The sequence below is a fragment of the Rhyacophila brunnea genome, unplaced genomic scaffold (genome assembly GCF_057557595.1).
Source record: "Rhyacophila brunnea isolate RB1 unplaced genomic scaffold, BYU_Rbru_1.0 scaffold_16, whole genome shotgun sequence".
NCBI classification, from domain to species: domain Eukaryota; kingdom Metazoa; phylum Arthropoda; class Insecta; order Trichoptera; family Rhyacophilidae; genus Rhyacophila; species Rhyacophila brunnea.
The window spans coordinates 15,404,283-15,431,533 of NW_028232816.1; the positions used below are offsets into that span (position 1 = coordinate 15,404,283).

At 32.8% G+C, this 27,251-nt stretch overlaps 1 protein-coding gene across 5 annotated transcripts in view; it reads left to right on the plus strand.

Annotated features, from left to right (window-relative positions):
- Nucleotides 1-26,337, plus strand: part of Hnf4 (Hepatocyte nuclear factor 4) — a 173,520-nt gene extending 147,183 nt beyond the window's left edge. For 2 of the 5 annotated variants that reach the window (XM_085943471.1, XM_085943475.1), the window contains exons 2-9: nt 5,543-5,750; nt 8,012-8,106; nt 12,049-12,182; nt 16,776-16,922; nt 17,788-17,908; nt 21,139-21,276; nt 22,653-22,889; nt 24,842-25,920. In XM_085943471.1, the coding sequence (XP_085799597.1) occupies nt 5,543-5,750; nt 8,012-8,106; nt 12,049-12,182; nt 16,776-16,922; nt 17,788-17,908; nt 21,139-21,276; nt 22,653-22,889; nt 24,842-25,104 (1,343 nt within the window). In that variant the 3' untranslated portion in view covers nt 25,105-25,920. Of the gene's footprint in view, nt 1-5,542; nt 5,751-8,011; nt 8,107-12,048; nt 12,183-16,715; nt 16,923-17,787; nt 17,909-21,138; nt 21,277-22,652; nt 22,890-24,841 lie in introns of all 5 variants that reach the window. The other 3 variants (XM_085943470.1, XM_085943472.1, XM_085943474.1) reach the window with 2 other exon arrangements.
- Nucleotides 26,338-27,251: the final 914 nt, after the last annotated feature.

Here is a 27,251-nt window from a genome sequence, read left to right on the forward strand (position 1 = left end):
TGTCATATAAGTAATTGCGTTTGCTACGTAACTGTAATAGTCATTACTCTCACTAATTATGATTAAACATTATAATGAATTATAACACATACTGTCACCTATTACGGAAAAAGAAATCTTGCAAACATTGAATATCACTTTTCCCTTATAATTTATTCAAATAGATAATACGCATGTCAGAGGGTAACCTATTTTGCATTATTTCCTTAGTAATGTATTGTTGTTTTTAATACGCAAAATAATTGATCGTAACTAATTATTGTATTGTATTATTATGCCTACGTGAAAAATAAAACTCTATCATTCTCGTTAATAATATTATTTTTAGCTTGTTGATAAGTATGAATTAAAACGAGGCTTTTAAAGATAAATTAATAATATTGAATCAATTTCGAATTGAGAAACAGTGAGCTTTTTGATGTTAATTATAATATGCGAATCTTCTTGACAGTATGGTGGAAATGTACCTGTTTTCAAAAGTAAAAGGGAAAAATGAAAAATGTCCATACGCGAAATTATCCATACTACATAGATTGAGAAAAGGCATGACTCGAGTCTACAGAAACATTTAAGTACCCATATTATTATAAGTTGTCCAAAAATCAATAATCTTTTGGCTCCCCTGCAAAGTTGTCATTTTAGACTTATCCCCATTTTCTTTTCGCATACAGAATGCAGTTTTTTTTATTATTTTTATATTTCTTTCAAGAAATGTTCATGCATGCACAAAGGAATATCTCACAATATTGTGCCATATATTATTATATTATGACCATTTTTAACACACAGTACTGAGATAAAATTATGATTTAACAGCTTAATACGAAATATTCAGAAAATATAATAAATTGTTTTCATCTTCTTTATCATCTAGATAGCAACCACATTAAAACCGACAGATGACAGACGACATGACGTGAAACAAAAAATGCAGTTGCAATTCATTTTAGCGTACACGTTATCTATAAAGTTATATTTGTGCAATAATGATTTTCACGCAAGCCAAAACATTTTTTTTGTATATTTTACCTACACTTCACTTGTATATGAAAATTCCGACGACAATACTTCGTCCGATTTGTCTATGTTCTGCTACTGACCAACGGATGATCAACGGACAAATAAAAATGTCTGCAGTTACGATAGTTGAAAATATCGTAATAACTTCCGATAATCATGAAATATTGTGTTATTTACATAAAATAATAAAGTGAAAACAAACATTTTACGTTTTCTTTAAATATACGTATCATGAATAATTCAAGTACAAAAATAATCGATAAATCTCTCAATTTCATTTCGCTCATTAAATTAATAAAGGTTTTTTTCATTCGAAATTACGTAGTGATTGACAGACGAATTCTGGAAACTCAGAGAGTAAAATATTACCATGTGGGATGCTCCACGCGAAAACTTTTAATCGTCTGACTTCTGTGCCAATGGAGCACGGGGATAAAGGTTCTTTAAAGCTTAAAATAATTGTGTCACTACATTTCGAAATCAGCCTAGTCCACATTTAGGTATTTTTTACTTTTTTGTGAATTGCTGAAGAACTACTGCTTTCTAACATTTCTGCATTATCAAAATGTGGAATTTATTAATTTTAAATATTCTATACTCGAAATAATATAAACTTTCACCCTTGGGACTGTGTATTTGAGAAAACAAAAAGCTGTTTGTCTCCTATTCATCTATTATCAACTTGGCTGATTTTGAAATCTAGCGACACAATTGTGACATGAAACAGACATCAATATTCGCCTTAGTTAAACCAAAGTGCCACATTTGACCTAATATAACATAATTCTGCATCACAATTGTATTTTAAGCATTTTCGGTACTCCAGTGATTAATATCCTTAAAATAATCGAGAAAGAAATTGTCCTTGTATAGTAAAATGAATAAAATCGTTTATTTCAATCACATGACAACATCCTATGACGCGCGAAATTTAGATTGAATGACTATTTTATTTATTGCCTATTGAATGAAATGAGTCAATTAACCGCATCTGTATTTACAATACCGTTTGCCGCTTGACATGTATTTTTACTATGATAGTCTTCCACATTATAATATACCATTTACGGGATATGCAATCCATTTCGGTACTGGCACATTAATTCCGCTACAGTTGGCAGCCCTGTACAAAAAGTGTGCCACGGCATTTTTCGTAAATGTGAAACTTTCGTTAGTTTTAAAATAGCATAATGTAAATAGATTCTTTTTTAATGTTGATGTTTTCAGTGTAATGCAAAAAATCGCAGGGATTCGAGATAGTTTTTTTAATCTAGTCTAATGAATTAAATAAATAATATAAAAAATTTAAACGTTTGATTTTTAGTTTAGTTCAGTTATTCAGAGTTTTTTTTAAGTCATGTCAAACGAAATGTCTAAAGTTGATTAACACTATTTATATACATACGTACCCATTTTTTCCATTTTGGTGTTAACTGTTAATTCATCGTATAGATACATTGTATTATTAATTTAAATAAAACACAATTTTGAGTATTAATTCCATTTTACCACCCTTTTCTTAGCTCGTATTCTTGTTTGTCCGGTGGTTGTTTATCCAGTACAAATCTTGCAATCAATTTTTTACTAACTTCCCGACTAGCTAGACATTTGAAACTGTTAGAATATATCAGAACACGATGCCAATACATTCTTTTAATACTTTTAGCCATCTTTAAGTAGATTTGAATTCATTTTCATTTAATTCTGTTTTGTATGAAAAGTTATTTCGGAAGAAATCCGTAATCCAATCCACTATTATTGGTTGCTAAGGGGATGGTCCTAGCAAATAAATTATTAATATGTACGTGCGTTACTATGGAAATCAAAATGACATTTCAGTGTTCTATATTTGTTTGTTGCAAAATAGCAAAAAAATGATTTGTTGACAATTGCCTTATTTGTCCTAAATTATTAATAAGTACATAGAATTGTCAAGTTTATATAATTCAACAGAAAATTTAAAAACGTGGTATATAAAAAGTTCTTTTTAACTTGTAATTATGTATTATATGACCGCCTCAGAGCGACATTTTCAACTATGTAGTTCAACTAGATTTAACTTTATTAAAATTAATAATACACCTATATTATTGTGTTTATTGATTCATGTAGAAATCAAATCGCTAAAATATTAATTACCGAAAATTTTCTTCTTTGCGAAGCCGATGGCGTAATCCGCAGTCAGAGCAATACAGTCAACGTGGCAACATATATTTTTCGTTCGTTTGATCAAAAACTTTTTAGTAAATATGAAAAACATGACCTACTAAAAAACTCTATAAATACTTGCACTCGAAAAAGACGTCGTTACAACGATTAATTGTTGGCTTACGGTGACAATAAAAATATTCGTATAGCTTAGAGTAGGTATGATCTTTAAAATGCTAAATTCCTCACAATAATAATGCATTAGTTTTCATTCCTTACAAATACATTATTTTGCTATAGCAATACTAACTACTATTATCTACATAATAAATTATTATGCTGTTGGGTATATCCTTAAGTGAACCTAACTCATATCCTAAAAATAATATTAGTTTTTTCCTTATTGCACCAAGCTGACGATTTAGTTTATTTGTAGATGAATAAGGTAAAAATATGATTGAAATGGCAAATGTCTGTCATACTTATTTATTTAACACCGCGACTTGTCTGTCAGTCACGAAAGTTCGCCCCGGCAACGGATTGTTACAGTCACTTAAAATAATATATCTCCGTTGGAGACACACCTCTCCGATCCGTGACGTAACGGCGTCTATCTGATGACGTCATCAGGCGTTGATATTTCGGGCGTCGGGAAATTTTCGGCGTCGACGCATATAGCGACGCCCACGTGACGACGGGACGTCTGTGTCCTTTCGATAAACAAACCACTGCGCGACTGTTTGCATAAGATGCAATCATCAGTGTTGCCATCTTTTAAAAATATAACTACGGATACATATTACTGTTTTTTTCCACTATTATCATTTAGCGACCTTTTAAGCTTTACCGATACAAATAATCCTGTTACATTCAGGTATGTCACTTTTCTTTGTGATCTACGGATATATTTTTTCGGGAATGGGACAAGGACAATAATTGGTCGCCGCACTGTTGATTGAAACACATAGACGTTTTATACAGAAAGTAGACGAGAAATTTTATACCGTTTCTATGTACCTACCACTTAGTAGTTTTAATATTTTTGCTCTTAACATAATGTTTTTATTACGGATTGAGAATTATCACGCTTGAGGCTTTATATAAAAATAAAAGTACTCTCTTCTCATTGGAACTTTAACATATGCACAATTAAATCATTGTTTACGTGTACCTACATATTTAAATAATTATATAATTTAAATATAAACAATAATAGTAAATATATATTTTAAAAGTACCCATAATTCACGAACGTCTATTTATTTTCGAATGTCATTTGATTGCGTGGTGCCCAGTTGTCTCGGCGCCGAATCGTCCTAGACCCATTTTTTCAATGTCCAAGAGAAATGTACTACCAAAATGCAAAATTATATTTTTTTTAGCCTACTATAATAATATATTTGTTATATAAGTACCTATATGGTACGCATTATTTATAGAATGGTATCCAGAATAATTGTCAATACATTTTTTATATTATGACTTATGACTATGACGTATAATCAAAAAAAAAATGGACCATAAATGGAAGGAGCCTTGTACGTTATTTCTGTTATGACATGTGAAATTATTTAAAAAGCGCGTGAAGCAAATATGAATATCGCTCAGTTGACATTCTGATTTTCATATTCACGCATCCAATTACCATAGAAACTTTTAATTTCCTGATTTCGTAGTTCCACAAATTTAATATTGCGACAAGCTTAACTTACGGATTGGCGTTTAGTGAGAGTATTGCCAGAATTGGAAGACTTTATTTTATAGACACTTCCTCGATAAAAACAGAAATATAAAATACAATGACATTTACGACAATTTTTTCCCATTGATTGGGTATATTTTTAGCTATATGGTAACATTGAAAAATCATTTTCCCTATATCCCCGCATTTGCATAAAAGCACATTTTAACACCCTCGATATTAATATCTATACTAACTATACTGACTACATTATTGTTTACTAGGGTTTCTTCTCGTACAGAACAGATTAATAAGATATAAATGTAAAAGCCATCGCCATGGACCAAGGTTTTGAAGCAGGTTACTTTATGATGGTCAGGCCATAAAACCCAAGTAAAAAAACGCGCCGACTGTCCCCAAAACGCGTTACACTTACGTGACAAACTATAATGGATATTATAATGATACAGTAGTTTCTATTGAAAATTTAACACGAGTTTAAGTTTATCCCATACTTTTCCACATTCGAGACCCATAACCTGTTATACCACATTACTACACCTAGTAGGGAAGGCCAGTTGCAATTAATTTTGTGTTCCCTGAGATAAACATTTCGCATTCTAGTTGGTCTTATGAAAAATTGTTTTTATTTTCATTTTTCACCATACTAATCTTTTATTTCTCTTTCTTCAGCAGACACAGACATGCAATTGGCCGGGGGCGCCGGCGGGAACGTTGGCGCAGCAGGAGTCGACGCGGGGGGACTGGCATCCGCTGGGGCGCAGCACTGCGCCATTTGCGGAGACAGAGCCACCGGAAAGCACTATGGTGCTGCATCGTGCGACGGGTGCAAAGGATTCTTCAGGAGATCAGTCAGGAAAAACCATCTCTACACGTGCAGGTTTGTAGACATAATTATTACGAACCTTACACTCAGTGTGCTAATAAGTTCCGTTTCCACTCTGTCCCGTAACATTGCGTTACCGTACTAGTTTCACGACAAGATAATTGAAATATGATGGACAAGATATTGAAATAGAAATGGCGATCTAGGAATATATACAATATATACAAATAGATTTTTAAATACATCTTAATCATTATTTGCCCAATATTCTTTCGACGAATGATGTAAATAATTTAGACATGAAGTTGATTAAGTGCATATTAATTGAAATTCAAACTATTTAAGAATTTCTTTAACATGTCTTGACATCACAGAACGTGGAATGTTAATAATTAATTTGTTTGTCTCAAGGAAAAGGAAGCGAAGTCAAAGCACATGAAATAGAGATATACGAGTATATACCTAATATATATAAAACATCATTATTGTTATTACATTTTTTATGGTTATGAAGATTAAAGAATAATTACAAGATAAAAAGAACTTTTTATATACAACGTTTTTAAATTTTCTGTTGAATTATTATGCTCAATATGCTCAAACTTGTACTTGATATGAAGTAAATAAAAAACAACCAAACAAACAAAAATATAGAATACTGAAATGTCATTTTGACATTTCATTTTGATTTCCATAGTAACGCACGTATATATTAATAATTTAGTTGCTAGTACCACCCCCTTAGCAACCAACATAGGCTTTTAATTTTTACGGATTTTTCTGAAATAACTTTCCATACAAAACAGACTGAAAATGAATTCAATTCTGCTTAAAGATGGCTAAAAGTATTAAAATAATGCATTGGCATCGTGTTCTGATATATTCTAAAAGTTTCAAATGTCTAGCTAGTCGGGAAGTTAATTAAAAATCGATTCCAAGATTTGTACTGGACAAACAACCACCGGACAAACAAGAATACGAACTAATAAAAACGTTGTAAAAATAATAGTGGTTTTGGCTCATCTCCCAGTTCATTGTAAATACAAATGTGATGATAATTGCAATATATCTATAAATTTCGTATTTTGAATTGTCTCACAGAAGTACAGAATTATTGTCTATATTGAATCGGCATTTACAAATGGACGTGACCCGGTGCAAAACGACATAAGTAATTAACTAATATATTTTAATTTAATGAATATCCGCTCCTTAGCCAGAGCATTTGGACCAGTTCATCGTTGCTTCTTCACTCTCAGCGTGATGAGAGGCTGTTTGGTTCGCTCTATTTTCTCCTTGTTAAGTCATACCACCACACACCAGTATCTGTTCTCGAAGCTGTATACTGAGCCTTCGTAAGATGTCATGATTCGTTACTATAAAGCAGCCCCCCCAGCATGCAAACATTGAATAGGCGGCATTTTGGTATTAACCTAGTACAACCATGAGTCTCAAACAATCCGCATCGAGTTGAATGTTTCTCCTGCCATTCCCGTTCGAATAGAGAACTATCTTTTGCAAAATGCCATCTCCGGTATTGCGTAACCCTGGGGGCCCCAGGCATTTGAAGCATTCGATACTCTCGTTTTGTACGTCGCAAGATATAATAATACGATTTTCTTTATCGAACATACATACTTTTGAAAGCATATACCTACCTAATATATCTCTAAAAAATCATAGATGTGAGCGGTATGTTTCCGAGAATTTTACAAATTATTTAAATACAGTAAATTTATTAATGGTTTTTTACCTACTCTTTTGTGTGTATTTTTAATTTTAGAGCCTTATATTGGTCATACCTTGCTCTAAAATTGGCCTATATATGTTTCAGTAGAGGTTTTGTTGAATTAATTTCATTCATTTACCAACAGAAATAAAATAACATCTTTTAGCAGGGTGAAGTATGTATCTAAACCTAAAGCAAGTAAAATTTACTAAGTAATAAATAAATGAGTAATAAAATTATTGTCTTGCGGTAACTATAACATTCTCAATTAATTGCCTGTCTAAAATTATTATCTTTTACTAAATACAATGTTAACCAAATCAAATGACATTAGTTCCAGCAGGATAATATATTCTATTATATGTATATATATAAAGTGTATTGGAACATTTGAATCCATTTATGCACTTTTTCTGTGCTGCAATGGTAATTATTGAAAATGACATTGCCGCCAGTAATTATAGCTCCGATGTATTATTCTGAACTTACCGCGATGTCAAGGCGCAAAGAGCTGAAAAATAATGCGAATGCAATAATAATTATTAAGTCTATTATAATATCGCGATTGTGTTTGTGTTTGACACAGGTTCAGCCGCAATTGTGTGGTGGACAAGGACAAGAGAAACCAGTGCCGATACTGCAGACTGAGAAAATGCTTCAAAGCTGGCATGAAAAAGGAAGGTTGGTACTTGATTCTCTATTGCTCTAATGCTGGATATTAGCTCAGTTCTGCGCTTTTCAAATTATGTCACGCAAATAAATTATCAAAATTGCTAACACTCGAAAAAAGCTCAGAGTTGATAAGAGGTACTTTTCATATTGATATATATTACTGTTTACAAACCTTTGCTGTTTCAATATCAAGGGTAGCAGATGAAGATGATAACGATTCTTAATAACTTAAATTGTCTTCAAGGGATGTCCGATTGTTGTAATAAAAAAATGATTCTATATAATTGCCTTTCCTCGACGTTTCGGACTCGTTGCAGAGGCAATTCTCTTGAGAAACGCCGAGGAAAGAAGGAGGAAGAACACGCGGTGGAAGCTCAAAAATCTATTACGATAACAGACAACCGTGAATGTCTCAAACGCCATAGAATTAATTTTTCATATAAAACCAGTTCTAGTCTTCTTATTATGATTTGGTTTTTTTTTGTTTTATGTTTATGTTTACTTAAGGCAGCTCAGCTGAGGCATGGTCTAACTAAAAAGATCGTAACTATGCGACGCGCGGATTGTGCTAATGACGCGTGCCGAACGGAACATAATTTGTCATAAAAAATCAACATGCGTCCGTTTAGTGTTATTTTTATTGTTATATTAGTGATGATAATAATATATTCATTGACATGTTTTTTTTTTCGAGTACAGACATACCGTTTTTAGTCATCTTTCCACGATATAAGAATATATTCTTACGATGCCATCACAAAAAAAAATCGACGTGCTCTCACCTCGATTACCGCTCGGCGATTGGTGACGAATGCGAAATTTCTTCCCACCTATTCTTTAAAATTATTTACCGTTTCACTTATGTATGCTCTTAATAGTTTAAAATAAAAATTGTAAATATGTATCGATTGAATTGATACATCACAAAAGAAACAATTTTATCGCACACTCCGACCCCCGATATATACGTAGGTATATCTCTGACCAATCATTTTCCTATAAATAGTGTTTATATTGTGTTGTCTTGATTGTATTTTGCTAGAAAACTTAAAGAATCAAGGGCTATGGCTTACTGATGACAAAATAACTACGAGGTCAGGCAATGAATACTTTTGTAAAACAGGGCGATATGGTCACACGAAGTTTGAGAATCGCTGAACTCTAATGGGACATCTCTCGAAGGTCTAAAGAGGCTCTTTGTGTGCTTAATAATACTGATTTGTTTGCATGGAGATACATCAAATAATAATTATGTGTTTTTATGCCATTTAAACATTACCTACTATTAATAGACACTAATCAAGTTTTCACAGTTAGTTTTACTACTCATCCGATATGTGCAAATCGTCTTAAACACTTTCAACATAAATAAATTTAATGACAGTCATAACCAATGCTAGACGAGGCTACTAGGTATATAAAAGTACCTACATAGTTAAATACTTCTAAAAGACGTAGGTATGTTCATAATTTGGAAATTTAATATTATTTAATAGTCCCAAAAGAAAAAGCTATCCACTAATTACTAGTTTTTTAAGCCTGATAGAACTTGAAATTCTAAAAAATAACTTGAAAATGCGGCTGTTCTTGACGAAGCGCATTCTGGACATCTAATTTTGGGCCACTTTTTCGAGTATTGCTGGTCGTATATCACGAATGATACGAACATTGTTGGCTTCCATGACGTTGTCATTGGTTTATCAGCATAAACCAGCACAACCGTTGAGGCCAATTTATTGACAGGCCCGTTTCTCTCATTACCCATCAAATTACGCCAAATTTTGATTTCAATATGTCGATCATTGCATTCGCTGTATGGCACGTAGCGCCATCCTGTTGAAACCGCATCTCATCTGTATCAATGTAATTCATATTTAAAAAGTCCGGTAACGATCTCCATCAACCGTAATGCGAGCTCCGGCATCGTTTTTGAATAAATAAAGTCCGATGATACCACCAGCGTGTAAACCGCACCAAACGGTGAATTTTTGTGGATATGATGAGTATGTAGGGTCTATTTTGGATTGGTATCACTCCATATGCGGCAATTTTGCGGTAAAACAACATCTATAAGTTGCCCGAATCGACGACTAATTAAGTTAATTTGTATACTTAACTTAGTACCATTGTTCAAGCGTGATTATCTGCCAATCTTAAAATAATTTTAAATAATTACAAGATAAAAAGAACTTTTTATATACCACGTTTTTTTAATTTTCTGTTGAATCATATAAACTTGACAATTCTACGTATTAATAAATACTTTTTTTGTACTTGATAGAAATACTGAATAAATATAGAATACTGAAATGTCATTTTGACATTTTCATATTGATTTCTATATATTAATAATTTAGTTACTAGGACCCCCTTAGCAACAAATAATAGTGTTTTACTTTTTACGATTTTTTTCCGAAATAACTTTCCATACAAAACAGAATTAACTGAAAATGAATTCAATTCTGTTTAAAGATGGCTGAAAGTATTAAAAGAATGCATTGTCGTCGTGTTCTGATATATATTCTAAAAGTTTCAAATGTCTAGCTAGTCGGGAAGTTAGTTAAAAATCTTCAATCGTCCAATACAAATCTTGGACAAACAAGAAAAAATTTGTACTAGACAAACAAGAATACGATCTAATAAAAACGTGGTAAAAAAGATCAAAACTATGAATTAGTCAAAAGTCTTTACTGACTGTACATTAGAGAAAAACCAAATTTTAATAATAAGCATGACCATAATGTAATAAGATGTGATCCTTTAACGAATTCACATTTTGTGATAGTTTTTTTTAATTGTATGTTTATCGTTGACTTTAGATTAATTAAAACACTTTGAAATGTAAATTATGAAAAAAACTTCTCAAATTGCAAGCTTTATTGTTTTCCGCTATGTGCCTCTGGTAGATGGAGTATTCATCTTAAAAGACATGTCATTCATTGTTAGAATGACACTCATTATTCTTTCAGTCATGTAAAGTTTTGTCATTTCTAAATATGGCAAGAAAGTGCAGTTACAATATTACATATTATATTCAATGTTTTTTTTTTATTAATTTATCATTAATACACATTTTTTGTGGAATACAATAAGTATATTGTATTGCCATTGTTATATTTTTTTTTTGTTCTTGTTAGATTATTAATATTAATTCTTTTTATCAAATGGGTTTAATGCACTTTAGATTTTTTTATATTTGAACTTTTTGAACTAATACTGCAAAATTAAATGACTTTGATTGTTTATTGCATTGAAAAAATCAAAATTCAATTGTTTTCTAATCAATAATCCATCTTTATATTTCGATTGAACCCAATCAAAGAAAAATAATATTGTTTTGTTTAGAAACTTGGCATCTGATCTTTCGGATGGAATAATAGTGTAAGGTAGTAACAATTAGGCAAGCAAACATGATTTTTTAGTTTTGTTTATTCCAGTAAGGAATATTGACTTTATAATACAGTAAATTTAAATAGGTAGATACTGTGATGATCTTTTGACCGTATTAGTTAACATGAAAGTCATTGTTTTGATTTGACAACTGTCCCATCAGTTATGGTGCATCCAAAAATAATTACATGCACAAGATATCAGTAGTATAATATTATAAACTAATGAAAAAAATACTTAATTGATTAATAACATGCAATACGACTGTATGCGATATTTCTTGAACTGTCCGTGTTATTATTTTGGCAATCTAGGGAACTAAAAATCTTCTCTTATTCTTTCTCTTTCCCCCCACTCACTATACACTACAGAAGTCGCAATGTAATTTAGTTTAAATTAAAATTAGACCACCCCTTGTACCTATACAACATTCTATAAAATCATAAGATAATGAACTAGTATCTTATAGTGATCTCCACCTATTTAAAAAGTAAAATTTTAGTTAAATCGAAGTTAATTCATCACGATAGATTAATCGTAGAATATGTTATCTTTTTTCAGCTGTACAAATAGAAAGGGACAGAATAAGCTGTCGGAGGCCCAGCTACGAAGAACCGACTCAAGGAAATGGACTATCCGTGGTATCGTTACTCAACGCTGAAATGCTCTCTAGAAAAGCTGTGGATCTTCTTGAGGTAATCATAGATTCTTTAAATATAGAAATCATCAATTGAAAATATTTTTTTTTATTCAACGGATAATTCATAAAAGTAAAGAATGTAACATTCTTTACTGAGCATACATAATCCGGAAACACCCCAGAAACATACATGACTATTAATTAATTTCGTCATAATTAAGTAAGCTAAATTGGTAAAGCACATTGGCCGGAATCTGTTACATATGGGTTCAAGTCCCACCCGACACCATATTTTTTGCAAGACTTTTTCTATTTAATGTGTATGTTTCTGAGATATAGTATGCACTAAAAGATTATGGGTCATGGTGGCTATCCATAGAAAACCCATACTTCCATCTTTTACACTACATAAAGCGCTATGAGATCACAGCCATCCTCTTTTAGTACATCTGTAGTGCCAATGTTTTGTCTTATAAACTTTTTTATCTTTCAATTTATTTAAAATTAATTAGTTCACTAATAAGATAATTGGTTGTTCAATGTGTATTTCATCCTTCTAATACAGGTTTAGGTCTATATTAGAAGGTTTATTTCGTTGTATCAATTTCGTCTCATGCTTATAAAGGGTTATCAAATTAGTATTATAGATTTTTAAAATGTCATACAGCCATTTTTTTTTCTGATTCCCACCAAAATTGACATTTGTGTTCAGTATTGTTTGGCAAATTATCATGGAAAGATATGCAGTTATACAGCGTAATAAACAAGTTATTAGAATTTATTACAACAATAATGAATCTATTCGAGCTACGTTTACATTTTGGGCATTATGTGAAATTCATGGTAACGTTTGTGATGTTAAGAATCCAAGCCATCAAAAAAGTAAACGTACTGTTGCAAATATCGATGCTGTGAATCAAAGTGTGGATGTTAAATCCAAAACAATCAATTACACATTGTTTTCGAGAGCTTGGACTTTCTTATGGGCACTACATGAAATATTCTTCATAAAGATTGGAATTTGAAGGCGTATAGAATACAGTTATCATGTGAACTTAAACTGAATGACCGTTTGGTGTGTTGAAATTTTCTGGCATGAATTAGATGATTTTGATCTAAATGATATGTGGTTCCAAAAAGACACAATCAACTTATTGATATTCAAATTAAAAATATATATCTCTTATTTGATAACCCTTTATTATATACCAAATTTAAGGACAATATAAATATGAGGCGTTTCTTTCAAAAACTAATGTCATCTAATGATGGCTTACAGAAAATGTTTAAATAAAATGATATAAATAAATGCCAATATGTCAAATTTATTTTGATTATACGTCATGCAAAAATTGGTTTATCATCAAAAATGAGCATATTGTTCTAATTTTAAAATGCAATATCATGGAAAAAAGAAACTTAAGGTTAAAACCAACCACAACACAATATCATAATTTACCAGAAATATTGATTTTTAAATAGGTGTCTCATGTTATGTATTGTACCTTCGCAAGTTTGTGTTGTCTATGAATGATCCCCTTCAGTCCATAATTCTTATTGTACTAGAATATTGTATGTGATGCATTTCTCCCTGCTTGTTTCATCCTTCAATTTATTCATAATATGTGATTGATTATTATAAAAAAAATACTAAACATTTCTGTCATCAATAATTTATATTATGATTCACCATTATCAAAAAATGATAGTTAGATGCATGACAAAACAGTAAACACTTTTAGTAATCAGTAATCAGAGATAGCCTATTATGTTAAACATTATCTTGGATTATGTACATGTCATCTTTTGTTGCATTGACAATGCCTCTTAAATGTATATACATTTTTCATTATTTTATTTCTTACTTCTTTGTTTCGAATATGCCTTCATAATCATGGTTAATATTTCTCTAAATATATTAAATTGTGAATACTTACATACATAATAGCATTATAGCGCCTGTACACAAGCATGGATTTACTGCTAGTGTGTATTTTAAACTATCGCGATAATCACTGTTTACACTTAAAAGTGCTGACTGTCTCTCCAATCTCATTCTTCAAGCGAGACACGATGTTATCATTTTATGGTGTTATTAGATAGTCGTGAAAATCGGTTAACCCCAAAATTAATCTCTGCACGGTGTAGTTCACTTTTTTACCGGCAGGTTTGCCACTATCATTCTACTGCGCAGGCGCAGATATCGAACAAATCCCAACAGTCACGTGAAAATTCAGATACTTCCGAATTTTTTTGATTCATCCATGCAATCTTGTAACTTGCAGAATAATACATGTTTACACGTGCGTTTTCTTGTTGTGGCCACGATAATACGTACTGTCAGCAGTAAACAGGGTATAATACCCCGTTTATACGTGCATGGATTTACTAATGACACTAATTATTATCGCGGCCAAAACAAAAAAATGCACATATTATCGTGCAAATTGCAAGATTGCATGCATGGATCAGAAAAGTTCAGAAGCTTCTGAACTTTCACTTGACAAATTGGTCTGTGCAATATCTGCACCTGCGTAGTAGAACGATAGTGGCGAGCCTGCTGTTAAAAAAACAAACTTCACCACTCAGAGACTCATTTTGAGGTTAACCGATTTTCACAGCATGTTAAATAGTACTATAAAATGACAACATTGCGTCTCACTTACTCTTGAAGAATGAGATTAACGAGACAGTGTACTTTTACGTGTAAACAGTTATTATTGCCATAGTTTAAAATACACACTATTGGTGCAAGTAAATCCATGCACATGTACAGGTGCTATTATAACACTGTTATATTTTTTGTTATCGCACATAATAAAATACTTATCATCACAAAAATTGTATATAAGCAGATATTAAATAAGTCATTTTGTTTTACATTTTCCAATAACAACTTTAATACTGGCTGTTTATTAATTTTTATATAATACAGTACTCTCTCAGTAATCCGCCACCCCATAAACCAGACAAGTGTCCAATTAGTGAACGTGATGGATTATAGTGCATACATACAAAATATGGTAAAAATTGAAACAGGTATTTCGTAAACATGGTTTTTTGAGAAATTTGTACCAGCAAATTATAGTTTTATTTATAATGAAAATCAAGTATTTACTAAATTATACATATAACTAAGATTATTCACTAAATAATAAACAGTAATTCACTTGACACAACCAGTGAGGCAGATATTCTTGAATGGCTTAGGATTCCTGGCTTTCCTTGTGTGTCCCGGTTACATTGGAGCACGGCATAAGTGATGCGGTCCTTGGGCACTTTCCTCCCTGGTACATTACTTTCTTTGCGATGAATGTACGTTTTACGAAGGATAAGTTTCCAAAATAAACTCGTCTCATCTGCGTTTGTACACGGCGGACTCCCGAATTTGACAATCGAATACCGGCGAATTATAGAGCTTAATTTTGTGATTTCAACTAGTAAAAATAACGACGGATTATAGTAGTTGTCGGATAATCGAGCGGCGGATTACTGAGAGTGTACTGTATGCACATATTATATACATTTAAAAAAAATACAAATTTGCTGGGAGATTTTCTGTATTTTAGAAATTGGCGACTCGCATTAATGCCATAATAAGATTATATTTTAATTATTGTATATGTGTATCACTAAAGCATTATGACGTATTATCTCCCTCTCAGATACATTTAATTAATTAATTAGGTCGGGTATAATGTTTTTAAATGTTTTTATGAAAGTTAGTTTCTTCTAAAAGTGGAGCTTTAGTTTCGAAGGAGAGATAGTAAAAAGTGGAAAACATCACAGAAATCGTTGGGGTAAAATTATAAACTTTCGGCCACTGTAGATATAATAAAATTTTCAGTCTACATATTATTCAGTTTTTTTGCAATTGATCTGCATAAACAATCTATGCACATCATTGAAGAAGGGTGGAGGTAGACTGTGGAGATTCAACATAAATAGTGGACACTAAACTTTGCCAGCGATACTTATTTGTTTTCATTGAATTAAGAATACAACTTGCAGATGATATTTAAAATTCAATTAAAGCCTGTGTAACCAAAGCATAATAGATAAAAAATATTCTTATATCTATAAAATATCTTAAATTATGTATGATTTAATGGCATAATATGTAGAAAGATATTTTGTAGATAGAAGAATATTTTTTTATCTCATATATTATGTATTATGGTTTGCTTTAGGCAGGATAAGCAGGCAAAACTAACCAATACCATCTGCAATTTGTATTCTTAGTTCAACGAAAACAAATAAGTATAACTGACAAAGTTTAGTATGGACTATTTATTTTCAATTTCCAAAGTCTATCTCCACTCTTCGCTATTGGTACCTACACAGAAAAGAATAAAAATAAAACATGGTTTAATGAAAGCCAGTATTAATTGTCGATCAGGTAATTACTCGGTATAGTAAAGTCAAGACTTCTACTTAAACTTTTGTACCTTATAGTCACGTTCATGCGGTAGATTGTCTGATATTAGTAATAATTATCGCACCGTGTCAACGCTTTCCACGCTGTCACATCTCGCCGGCTAACCGCATGTTGTTGTATTCACTCCACTGGAACGGCTTCCCTCTCCAGACCTCCCAGAGCTTTCCCTACTCCACCCAAATGCACCAGGCTCAAGAGCAAATGGTTCAGATGGGGTCGGCGAGGGACTGCGACCTGGCGGGGAAGCAGCTGGCCAACATCAACGACGTCTGCGAGTCCATGAAGCAGCAGCTGCTCATCCTCGTGGAGTGGGCCAAGTTCATTCCCGCATTCACTGAGCTAGAACTGGACGATCAGGTGAGCTTAATGCTTTTTTTCACATTGAAGTAGATAAATGAGACAAATAATATGCAAATGAGAATATTTAAATAAAATAAGACAATAATTATTAATATGACATTCTAATATTTTAAAAATTGAATAAAAGATTGGTAAGTCGATAATTTAGGTATTTATAGTTAACAATGTATCTATATATAAATATGACGGTAAGCCAGAAAAAAATCAAGGTCATGCGATATATAGAACATACACATAAACCACAAATAAATTAGCATTATGTCTGATTTTAGAGGGCATGTCACTTCAAATTGCAATTATTCCATAACATGATTTCGAGACTTACCAACTTTTGGCAGTAACATAACGATATATAAGAGAGCCATTTTTATTAAACATATTTTGGTTTGTGTCTGGGCTGATATAAATACATATCTTTTCTCGCCTTGTTTGACTACACCAGTAGTCGAGCAGTGGAATACCTGTATCCTGTGCGGAAATTGTGATTTCTGTAAGCATGGAATCAAACAAAAAAAGATATTTTGTTTGTAAAATAAATGTTGACAATAAACGTGACAAGATTTTTCAAAGTAGCTCCAGCCAATAAACGTATTCTACGTTAAAAAATATACTTGGTTTTTTTTCTCCAAATGTGATCTCTATTATTTTGCGAAAATAAGAAAATGTGATGACTATTCAGTGTATACATCAAACTGATCACACCAAGTGTTGAGACCATCCAATTGGTACCTGAATCATTGCATGTAATCATTGTTAATGATTGATAATTATTGCTTTAAATGGTCACCATGAATCTGTGAGTCGTCGAGATTGAACATAATATTTACATGTTACGTTAATATTGTATTATTTATAATTTCAGGTTGCGTTATTACGAGCACACGCTGGCGAACATTTACTACTGGGCCTTGCGCGTCGGTCCATGCATCTCAAAGATGTCCTCCTACTCGGGAACAACTGCATCATCACAAAGCACACTGCAGGTAATTTCTCATCACGATAATAGTGGCAACTTCGCTTTGGTGTGGTAGAACCCTATTTAGAAACATTATAAAGACTGGAATTGCCAGTTTGAATTTTTTTTAATTTCATGACATTTTAATGCCATGAAATAGACACACGACAACAACAAAGTAACGTCATCTATGCAAGAATGGAATTAATATTTTCATTCTAAAAATTGACCGTTTTTACACAACAAAGCTAGTGGGGTACATATTGTATTTTCATTAAAATCTCGATTTCGCCAAAATGGTTGATTCGCCCTTTTTACAAAACACCGACGACATATTACCAAAAGAAAAAATCTTTTTTGAAAAAATACGACACTCAGCAGGATCGAACCTGCGTCTCTCAGAATTCGCGCCCACGCACATCGACCACAATTGCGACAAATTTTAAGTAATGGTTCTTACAATACTCTCTGAAGCGCTTTCCAAATTGGGTTACTATTGGCAACCGGCTTTGGTATTTTAAATGTAGGTATTAATTACTGTAATTATAAACCGACGTCACGGATCACTCCAAGATTTTTTGTTGTAACTTACTTGAACTTCAACAAATAATTCACAAGATTTAAGAATGTAACATTCTTTTTATTGTTATAAATTTTCTCAGAAGTGTTTTCAAAATTATGTATGTTGAGAATAGTAAGTCAAAAATTTAGATAATAAAGATTCATATAATTGAGGTTCTACTGTGTGGCGTAGTGCAGACCCAACCACCTGTGGTTTGATTAGTCCATATGTTCACTATTCCGCGTTACTGCGGCTGTCAGCACCAGTAATTAAATGTCAGTGCGAGGCAGCATCTGTGTCAGATACTCCCGCAGTGAACTCTGTGTGTGCAAACAACCTATTAAAACAGCCCATATCGCCTGCGCCACAAACAACTATCTGTTTGTGGTTGTGTCTGCGCGCGTGACTTATATTTATTTTATATTTATGTTGTATCTGGGAAGACTCCAAATCCATATTGCGTTCTGTAAATAAATAATTCATTTTGTACCGTTGTCATTATGTCATCTTTGTTCATTCTATGGATATTATATGTCCTTAATTTGAGTTGTTAGATTATGATGAAATACAAAAAATTTTACTCGGCCATTACAACTTGCTATCAAGTGCAGATACTTCTCATCCGAAACATTGCATTACAGATGCAAAATGTATGTGTTATTTCCTTTATTATAGTGGGTCAATCTTTTTCATTACATACAATAGACATTTTTTTTCATTGGCGACACTATCTGATGTGAATCTCGGTTGCTTCATGAAGATGTTCCTTAGCATATTTGATTTATGTAGGCCACTTGCTCAACCTATTAAGTCCATGCTCTGGATTCAAACACATATTAAAAAACAATATGTGAATTTCCCAGTCCCGGAATTCAAACCTGGCGCTAACGATTTCATAAGCAAACATTTTTACCATTTCAATTATAATATGGATTCGGAATTTTCTTTGTTATTTATTTTAAATTGAATTAATTGTATTAATATGAGAGTTGTGAGAATAAAAGATATCATTTTAATCAGTTACAAAAAAAATATTTATACAACTCTCATATCAATGCACCAATGATTATGTTTTTATTTTTGAGTGTTTTTTTTTTTAAGGTGTGTTGGCATGTAAATATATATATCTAACTGGGGGGATATCAATAATCATTTATACTCGATCAATCATGTCGCGAGAAAAAATACCATAAAAATCACAAACCGGTATCAAAAATGATGACATCTCTGACCTCAGATAAATATACTTTTTTCGTTTTCTTAGTAATCCTTGTATTATTATAAATAACACTTTTCTTTGTCTTCGGTCTCCCTGTTCATGAATTATCAATATTTTTATTGTCTATGAATTTCATAGAATATGTTCATAAATCCATTAAATTAATTATTATTATGCAGATATATTTTAGATCATAACTTAACCAATATTTTTTTTTTTTAAATAATCTGATTGTTTAATTATTTCAAGCAAAAAATTTTAATTTAAATACATATGTAATGCCAGAAAACATTATATTTCCATATTTTAATAGTATTTATTATATTCACCTTACAAAAAAAGGATTTGGAAAATAACTAACAATGAAATGTATTTTTGACTTTATTTATTGGTAAAGGGCACAGAATTATCATTATGCACAATTTCTGTTGACTAATTTTATTATAAAACGCACATCATAATCATTATTAGTTATCAGTAAGAGCAGTGTTTCCCATTTTGCTGAGTCGCAGAAATAATATCCAGGCTCTCACTGATCTTACCGAGGAAATAACATGATATAAATTTTGTTTTGTCTGCCATATCCGTTATTGGATTTCAGTGATGATTTTGGATTCCCTGTCAGTCACTGATGCAGCCAAGAAGTTCTTCTTCTACCAGGGTTTCGCTTACTGGAAATCTTCCCTTCAATGATAAAATGAAGAAGTTTATATTTCTTGGGATTTCGCCTGATGTGGTCAATGTATGCCATGCCAGTATCCATAGTTATTTATCGAATTCAATATTTTTTATTGCTTGTATGTGCGATTTAAATGTTGCGATTGTTCTATCGTTTTCGGATTGCCGAAAGGTGAATCTGCAGTATTCTCGAAATGAGATAAAAATCAGTCCAACTAATAGTCCTGTGCGACTTTGAATTCTCATTCGTTATGTCATGATACACGCCTGTAAGGGTGTGGAGATGTGACAGTTGATGGAGGGAAAGCATTTGACTCTTACTTGATCTCTTGTGCTTTCGACTTGATTAAATTTAATACTACAAGATTTTGCTAGCTGTCGACTTCATGGCAGACTATGTGTCAAAGATTCTGGAGAATGTGATGCACTTTAAACTGAGGAGAGTGTATTGTGATCATTGAGAATTTGTCCTCTTGGCCATTATAAGACATTCGCCTCTAGCATCACTTCACGATTTGATATAAATTTACTGCTACTAAACTCTTAAAATTACTGATTATTTTTTTCAATCATTAAAAAACGGCAGACGTCGTCAGGTGTTAGTCTCTATCATGCTCAGCTACAACGCTTAATGGTTTTGGATAACACCACGCATCCATCCGGGCGGTGTGGCCAATGCGCAAGGTAATCGTGGCGGTAAAAAAACATGATATAAAAAAAGTTAAATAAGAAATCCCCAGTACGAGTAGTTTGTTGTAATTTGTGTGGCAACACGCAGTGGCCATGTGTTTTTCATCAGATTCCGGTGTGGCGCCCAATCTGGACATCAGCTTGGTCGGATCTCGGATTATGGACGAGCTCGTCAAACCGATGAACGAGGTCCAAATCGATGACACCGAATTCGCCTGTCTGAAGGCGATTGTCTTCTTTGATCCTAGTAAGTATTAAGTTAATGATTTCCTAATAATCGGACAGCATACAGGCGGCCCTTGACTTTCGCATAATTCATTATTTCATACATTTCTTAAAATTTAGATTTTTGTTGATAATGCAAAAACTGTGTGCTTCCATGCAGTCGTTTTTCTCTCCTCCGCTCCCCGTCACCTTCTCAAATACGTAAAAGGGTGATATTCAATTATCTCTTGACAAATTTATAAAGAAAACAACTGATTGCTAATATGCCTCGTTACTTTTCTATACCCATTGATAAATAAATATTTTAAAGTACACTTTTTGATGTTTTTTTTTTACATTGCTTTACTTTCGAACGTTCAACATTCGAACACATTTTCAGGAGCCAATTACATGCAAAAGTCGAGGGCCGCCTGTAATGTTTTTTTTTGATCAAGCGATGCTTTTGTGAAACTGTAATAATTGGTTACCTGCCTGATCAAACTTTGCTCACAGTAAAAAGGTGATAGTTACTTTAATCCTGTGAACGGAAGGAAAGATTAGATGATTCTAAAATTTATAAAATGAGTAGAATATTCCAAATTAACCGTAAATGCATATCAGTTGCGTGCGGTCCATAGATGCTGTATTGCGGAGTGTTCCCAGAAGTAATCGACCGAATATTATTATGTACCTATGTATTTTCCAAATGTGTAGTAAATTTTATATTTATATTTTCTATTATGAATACTTATTACATAATATATATTTTTTTTTTAATATAATATTGCACAGGTACTACTCATATACCACATGCCATACTACTTATGACTTACTAGGTAAACACTTATTTTTTCAACACATCCCCGAAAGCAAAAGTCACAGCACGCCACTGATATAAATGAAAAAAATGATGAATCGAATCAACGCTTCTGAATTAGTAAATTTCACACAGAAACATAGAAATGTCCATAGAGAGTGATTTAAAACTCAATCTTCTTTTGTCTCTCCTGGAAAGTAGTTATTTTAGACTTATCTCCCTTATTCATTTGCAAACAATTGAGATCAGAGGTCCCATAATGAACATTAGATTTTGCTGAAAGAGCCAGAAATCATGATAGCACAATGACCCATTAATAATTGCTCCAATTAATAATTGATTACGATTCGGCTAGCTGAACTGTCGCAGATATCAAAACGTGTGTGATAAGGATGACGGATGACCTTCGAAAATTTCATGGTTCTCAAGTTATTTCAGCCTCAATTCATTTAGGTTTTTCTTCAACATCTTTGTTTTAGACTGCCAACTATGTTGTATATCCAACGTCACGTCAACACACATGACAGCGATAGAGGCAGCCGGGCCCGCTTAATATTAAAACAAAGCTTGTCAATTTTACTGTTTGATGGCTCTTCTTTCAGATGCTAAGGGACTGTCACAGCCGGAGCGCATCAAGCAGCTGAGGTACCAGATCCAGATTAACCTGGAGGACTACATCAGCGACCGACAGTATGACCAGCGCGGCAGATTCGGCGAGATGCTCCTCACCTTACCCGCATTGCAGAGCATCACCTGGCAGATGATCGAGCAGATTCAGTTTGCCAGCGTGTTCGGGGTCGCCCACATCGACAGCCTGCTTCAGGAAATGCTCTTAGGAGGTATGCTGATTTTCACTACTGTAATGTATTTAATAAATCAGGCCAATGTAATCATTCTTAGGACAAAGTAATGAGTAATGAGTCGTATAGTTCCTGTATGCAATAAGTCCACTTTGATAAAATTTTGGCAAACTAAATATTTTGATTTAATTGAGTACCTAATGAAAACCTATGACTGAATAATGAATCATTTTAGTACAGATCTACCATCATAAATCGTCTGGTGTTCGAATTTAGGAGTAAGTTCATCACAGTATAGAAAGTATTGAAAATATTAGCATGTGGCGCCCTCACTCAGCGGACGACTTATACTGGTGGATCTATAGCAGGAGAAATTGTCGAAACAATGATGGACTTATTGGCATTATTTGAATCTAACTGTCAAATTTAATGTATTTAGGAACTCAGTAGGTGTGACTATTAGTCTTTGTTTCTACGGTGGCCATGTCGGCTTTGCAAATGCTCAACACTGATTGGCTGTCTACAAGGTCGCATGGACTTTTTTGGAAATTTAGAACAAAGCACTTAACTTAACGCCGTTAGGAACTGATCTACATTTTATCAGTGTGGAAAGCTTCCAGTAGAATATAGACACCCTTATTTTGAAATGCAAATAATATTTTAAATATACCTACGGAATTACAATTATATCTAAAATTACTAATGTAAAATTTACATCCCGCAGCTATGTTTCTGTGCTCTTCTTCAGACATAATAAGTTTTCGTTTTATTGCATGATAAAACAAAAACAATCATTTATCACAAACACAAATTTTAGGGTTATTATGTTACCAAAATCGGCCATCATAGTCCAGTGCGTAAGGTGCTGACCTTTCATCCGGGGGCTCCGGGTTCGATCCCGGTGAGGTCACCATATATTTATGTAATTTTCTCAAAGTCTGGGTGTTTGTGATAGTTTCACTTCTATTACTAATTACACTAACTGTCATTGGGCCTCATAGTCCATTGTAGTGTTAACCTTTTTACTGCCGGTAGTTGTATGTATGGCGGTGCCTTGCACGCCGCGAATTTTATTGCAAAAATAAAAAATCAATTTACGTTTCAAGTGGTAAAACAGAATTCTGTTTCAATTCTGAGTATGTGATGATATTCCCAATATATGTCGTAGTGTGTTCAACATATTTGCATGTTTGAAATAATTGATTTACGTTAGTAAAATCCCGTTTAAAGGTTAATATGTTTATATTGTATAATATTTCCAAATTTAATAATTCATGAAATTGCCCGTTGCTGGTTTTGCCATAATATGCGGGCGATAACAGGTGATGTCTTGCTACAAATGAATGCGCAATCTGAAATGACTTGTGGCCAATTTAAACGTTACTCCGTATCTTCTAGAGCAGTGCCTCTCAATCTTTACCATGGGGCCGGGCCGACTATTTTGAGTTGTAAAAATTTTTCAGTGCACTGAAGGATTCTTACCTAAAAACCTTTTTTTAAAAAGCGTAGAAATGTATGAAATTAGAAGTCGACTGGCATGTTCCATTACAATTAATTTGTGATGTACAGACTGTACACTATTGCTAATTATGGGCTGATTTTAGAAGTAAAGAAAAAACATAATTTATTTTAAGCAGATTTCTCTAGTGAATGTTGTAAAGTTAAATAATATGTATGTATTTAATTGTTTCAGTGGTATATTCTTTGTCCTTATTACAGAAGACACCTTTTTACACCTAGGTCAATAAAATTATAAAGATGACTTTTTGAATTCTTAACCAAAGAATTCTCACCGTGATATATGAAGGAAAATAGTAGGAGTCTTTACTATACGCAACGATCTTAATTCACACTGCTCGATCCCTCGTGGCATACTATGTAGTTGGGAAAATCTTTTCTAGACAAAGTTGTCTTCAACATCTTTGATCTTACCGTATTACAAAAATTACTTACTCTTATGTTCAAGCCACTGTTCTGGATTTTGTTTAAAGGTGCGACTTCCGAGGACAACGCAGCAAATGCCAATGAAAATCCGGCTACGCCCACGAGTGCAGTGCCAGTCAACAATGCCAACGGCGGAGATCATTCCAATTCTTCCATTGGCAACTTCGCCATGCAGTCGTCTCCCCAGTCCGGTTCTCTCAGCAGTCCGCCTTCTGGCTACCTACCGCCGTCGCCGCCCATGCAGCAGAACCTCGGAGTATCAGACTACAACATGATTTCCTTCAAGCAAGAACCTGAATCTATCATATAGTGAAAAATTTCATCTGCAGCGCTGATAACAGGAAACAATCAATTTATTATCGAGTGACAATATTTGTCAGTGAAATTTGTGGAGAACACTTCTAATTGTGATCGAGAAACAGTGCCTTTATGTTTTCGAGTCAATTCCTGCATATCGTTCAGAGTGTTAACGAGGATTGACCATAAGCCATTGGGACATCTTCATTTATGAGGCATCCTACGAAAGGGTTAAAAATCACGAACAAACGGATCAATAGTAAAATAATGATATAAATGATGAAGGAATGAACATTTATCTATATACATTAGCATATTGTTGAGCAACATACAGGGTCTTCCAGAATAATGATAATATTTTGTTATGTAATATTAATAGAGGCTGTTAGTTTCAAAGTCGGTAACCTCCATATTCCGCCATTTTGAGATAATCGCAAAAAACTGTCAAGCACATTTAGGATAGGAAATACAATATTTTCTTTTTGCCAACATATGAAGGTCGGTACTGACTTAAGCAAATTTGCGTGCACTAATGGTTTACGTGTAGGTACGAAAGTTCATGCAGATTAAAATTTTTGTACAGAAAAGTGTATGCACACGCAAATTTGACCTTGTACTGACATGAGCAAATTTGCTCAAGTCAGTAATTAATAAGAAATCATGGTTTAATTCTATTCAACTAACATACAAAGCTGGATTTGATATTTTATGAATATATTATTATGTACAATGGAAAAGTAGGTACAGAATCGGAATCAAGAAAAATATCAATAAATTAAAAACGAATTTTACGACTTTGATACTAATGGATTCGATAGAGAATTGACTCAAAAAAATAATATTATGTGGAGTGATCAAAAGTACAGTGTTGATGTAATAGTGCAACTTTTATATTGTGGCCAACATTTCATAGCACTGCATGCAGTGTGAAAGGTTGGAAGCCGGGACATTAAAGTTTTCGTGAACTTGAATGAGGATTTGTAATAAGCTGGTCGATTTTTACTTCCCTATGAAATGTCACCACAATGTAGAAATCGCACTCTAATGTATTATTGAAATAAGTAATATACCTACCAATAATTTTGTGCCTAAATGTGTTTATTCATAATTATGTACTGGATCAAACACGTCATGCATTTTTTCCACTCTGTGGAGCAAAAATGGTTATTTCCTTTTTTTACTTGTTATTATTGTGTGGAATGATTTTGTAACACCAAATATTTTTACTTCCTAATAATACATCCACGAATCAATGTAGACGATTTATTTAAATTCTATTATATTATATAGGCTATTTATACGTTATTAAAAATATTTTTTGTAAAAAGAGTACAATAAGATGGTGCTATATATTGTAGTAAAGAAGTAAATAAGTAATAAAAAATGCATTGACAATTATTTACCATCGCGATAATGATACAAAGAACTATTTCCTCCTGTTTCTTTTTTGATAATTATCAATATTACAAATTGCTTTGTAATTTGTAATTTCCTCTGTACATACATCAGTTTATGTTCTGACATGTATTTAGTCGAAGATAAAATTTCTTACAAGTAATGCCGTGCAAGAAATCAGGTAAATAATTATGAATTATATCCAATTATATAGGTATAAAAAGGTTTACAATAAAAAAAATTTAATACATTTTATTGACATTATAAATGCCAATTTTCGTAAGCCATAGGCACCGATACATAATATGTCATGTTTTAGTGCTCGGCCGTAGTGGTTTGGCGGGCGCGGCGGCGTCTTGCGAAACTCAAACGTATGACCGTGAGTATTATGCCCCAAAAAAGACACTGTCTACAAACATTTTACACACGGTTATACGTTTAAGTTTCCCAAGACGCCGCCGCGCCCGCCACACCACTACGGCTGAGCACTTAACGGTGGCTTATTTGAAATTTTTCATGGTTGACCTTAATAAATACTTCATATCTTTAAGATAATCTTTGCTATTGTAATATAAAAAATTGGAGGTTTCGTATGATTATTATTGTAGAACATTTTAGTCCCACAAATGCCAGTTATAGTGCTCAATTAATTAATTATATAATTAGTTTAATTTTAAACATTTTATATTTTTAATATAGGTAATAATTATATTCTGCTGTAACGATTTAATAAGTGCCTTACTACATGTAGTGTCTTGAAATACT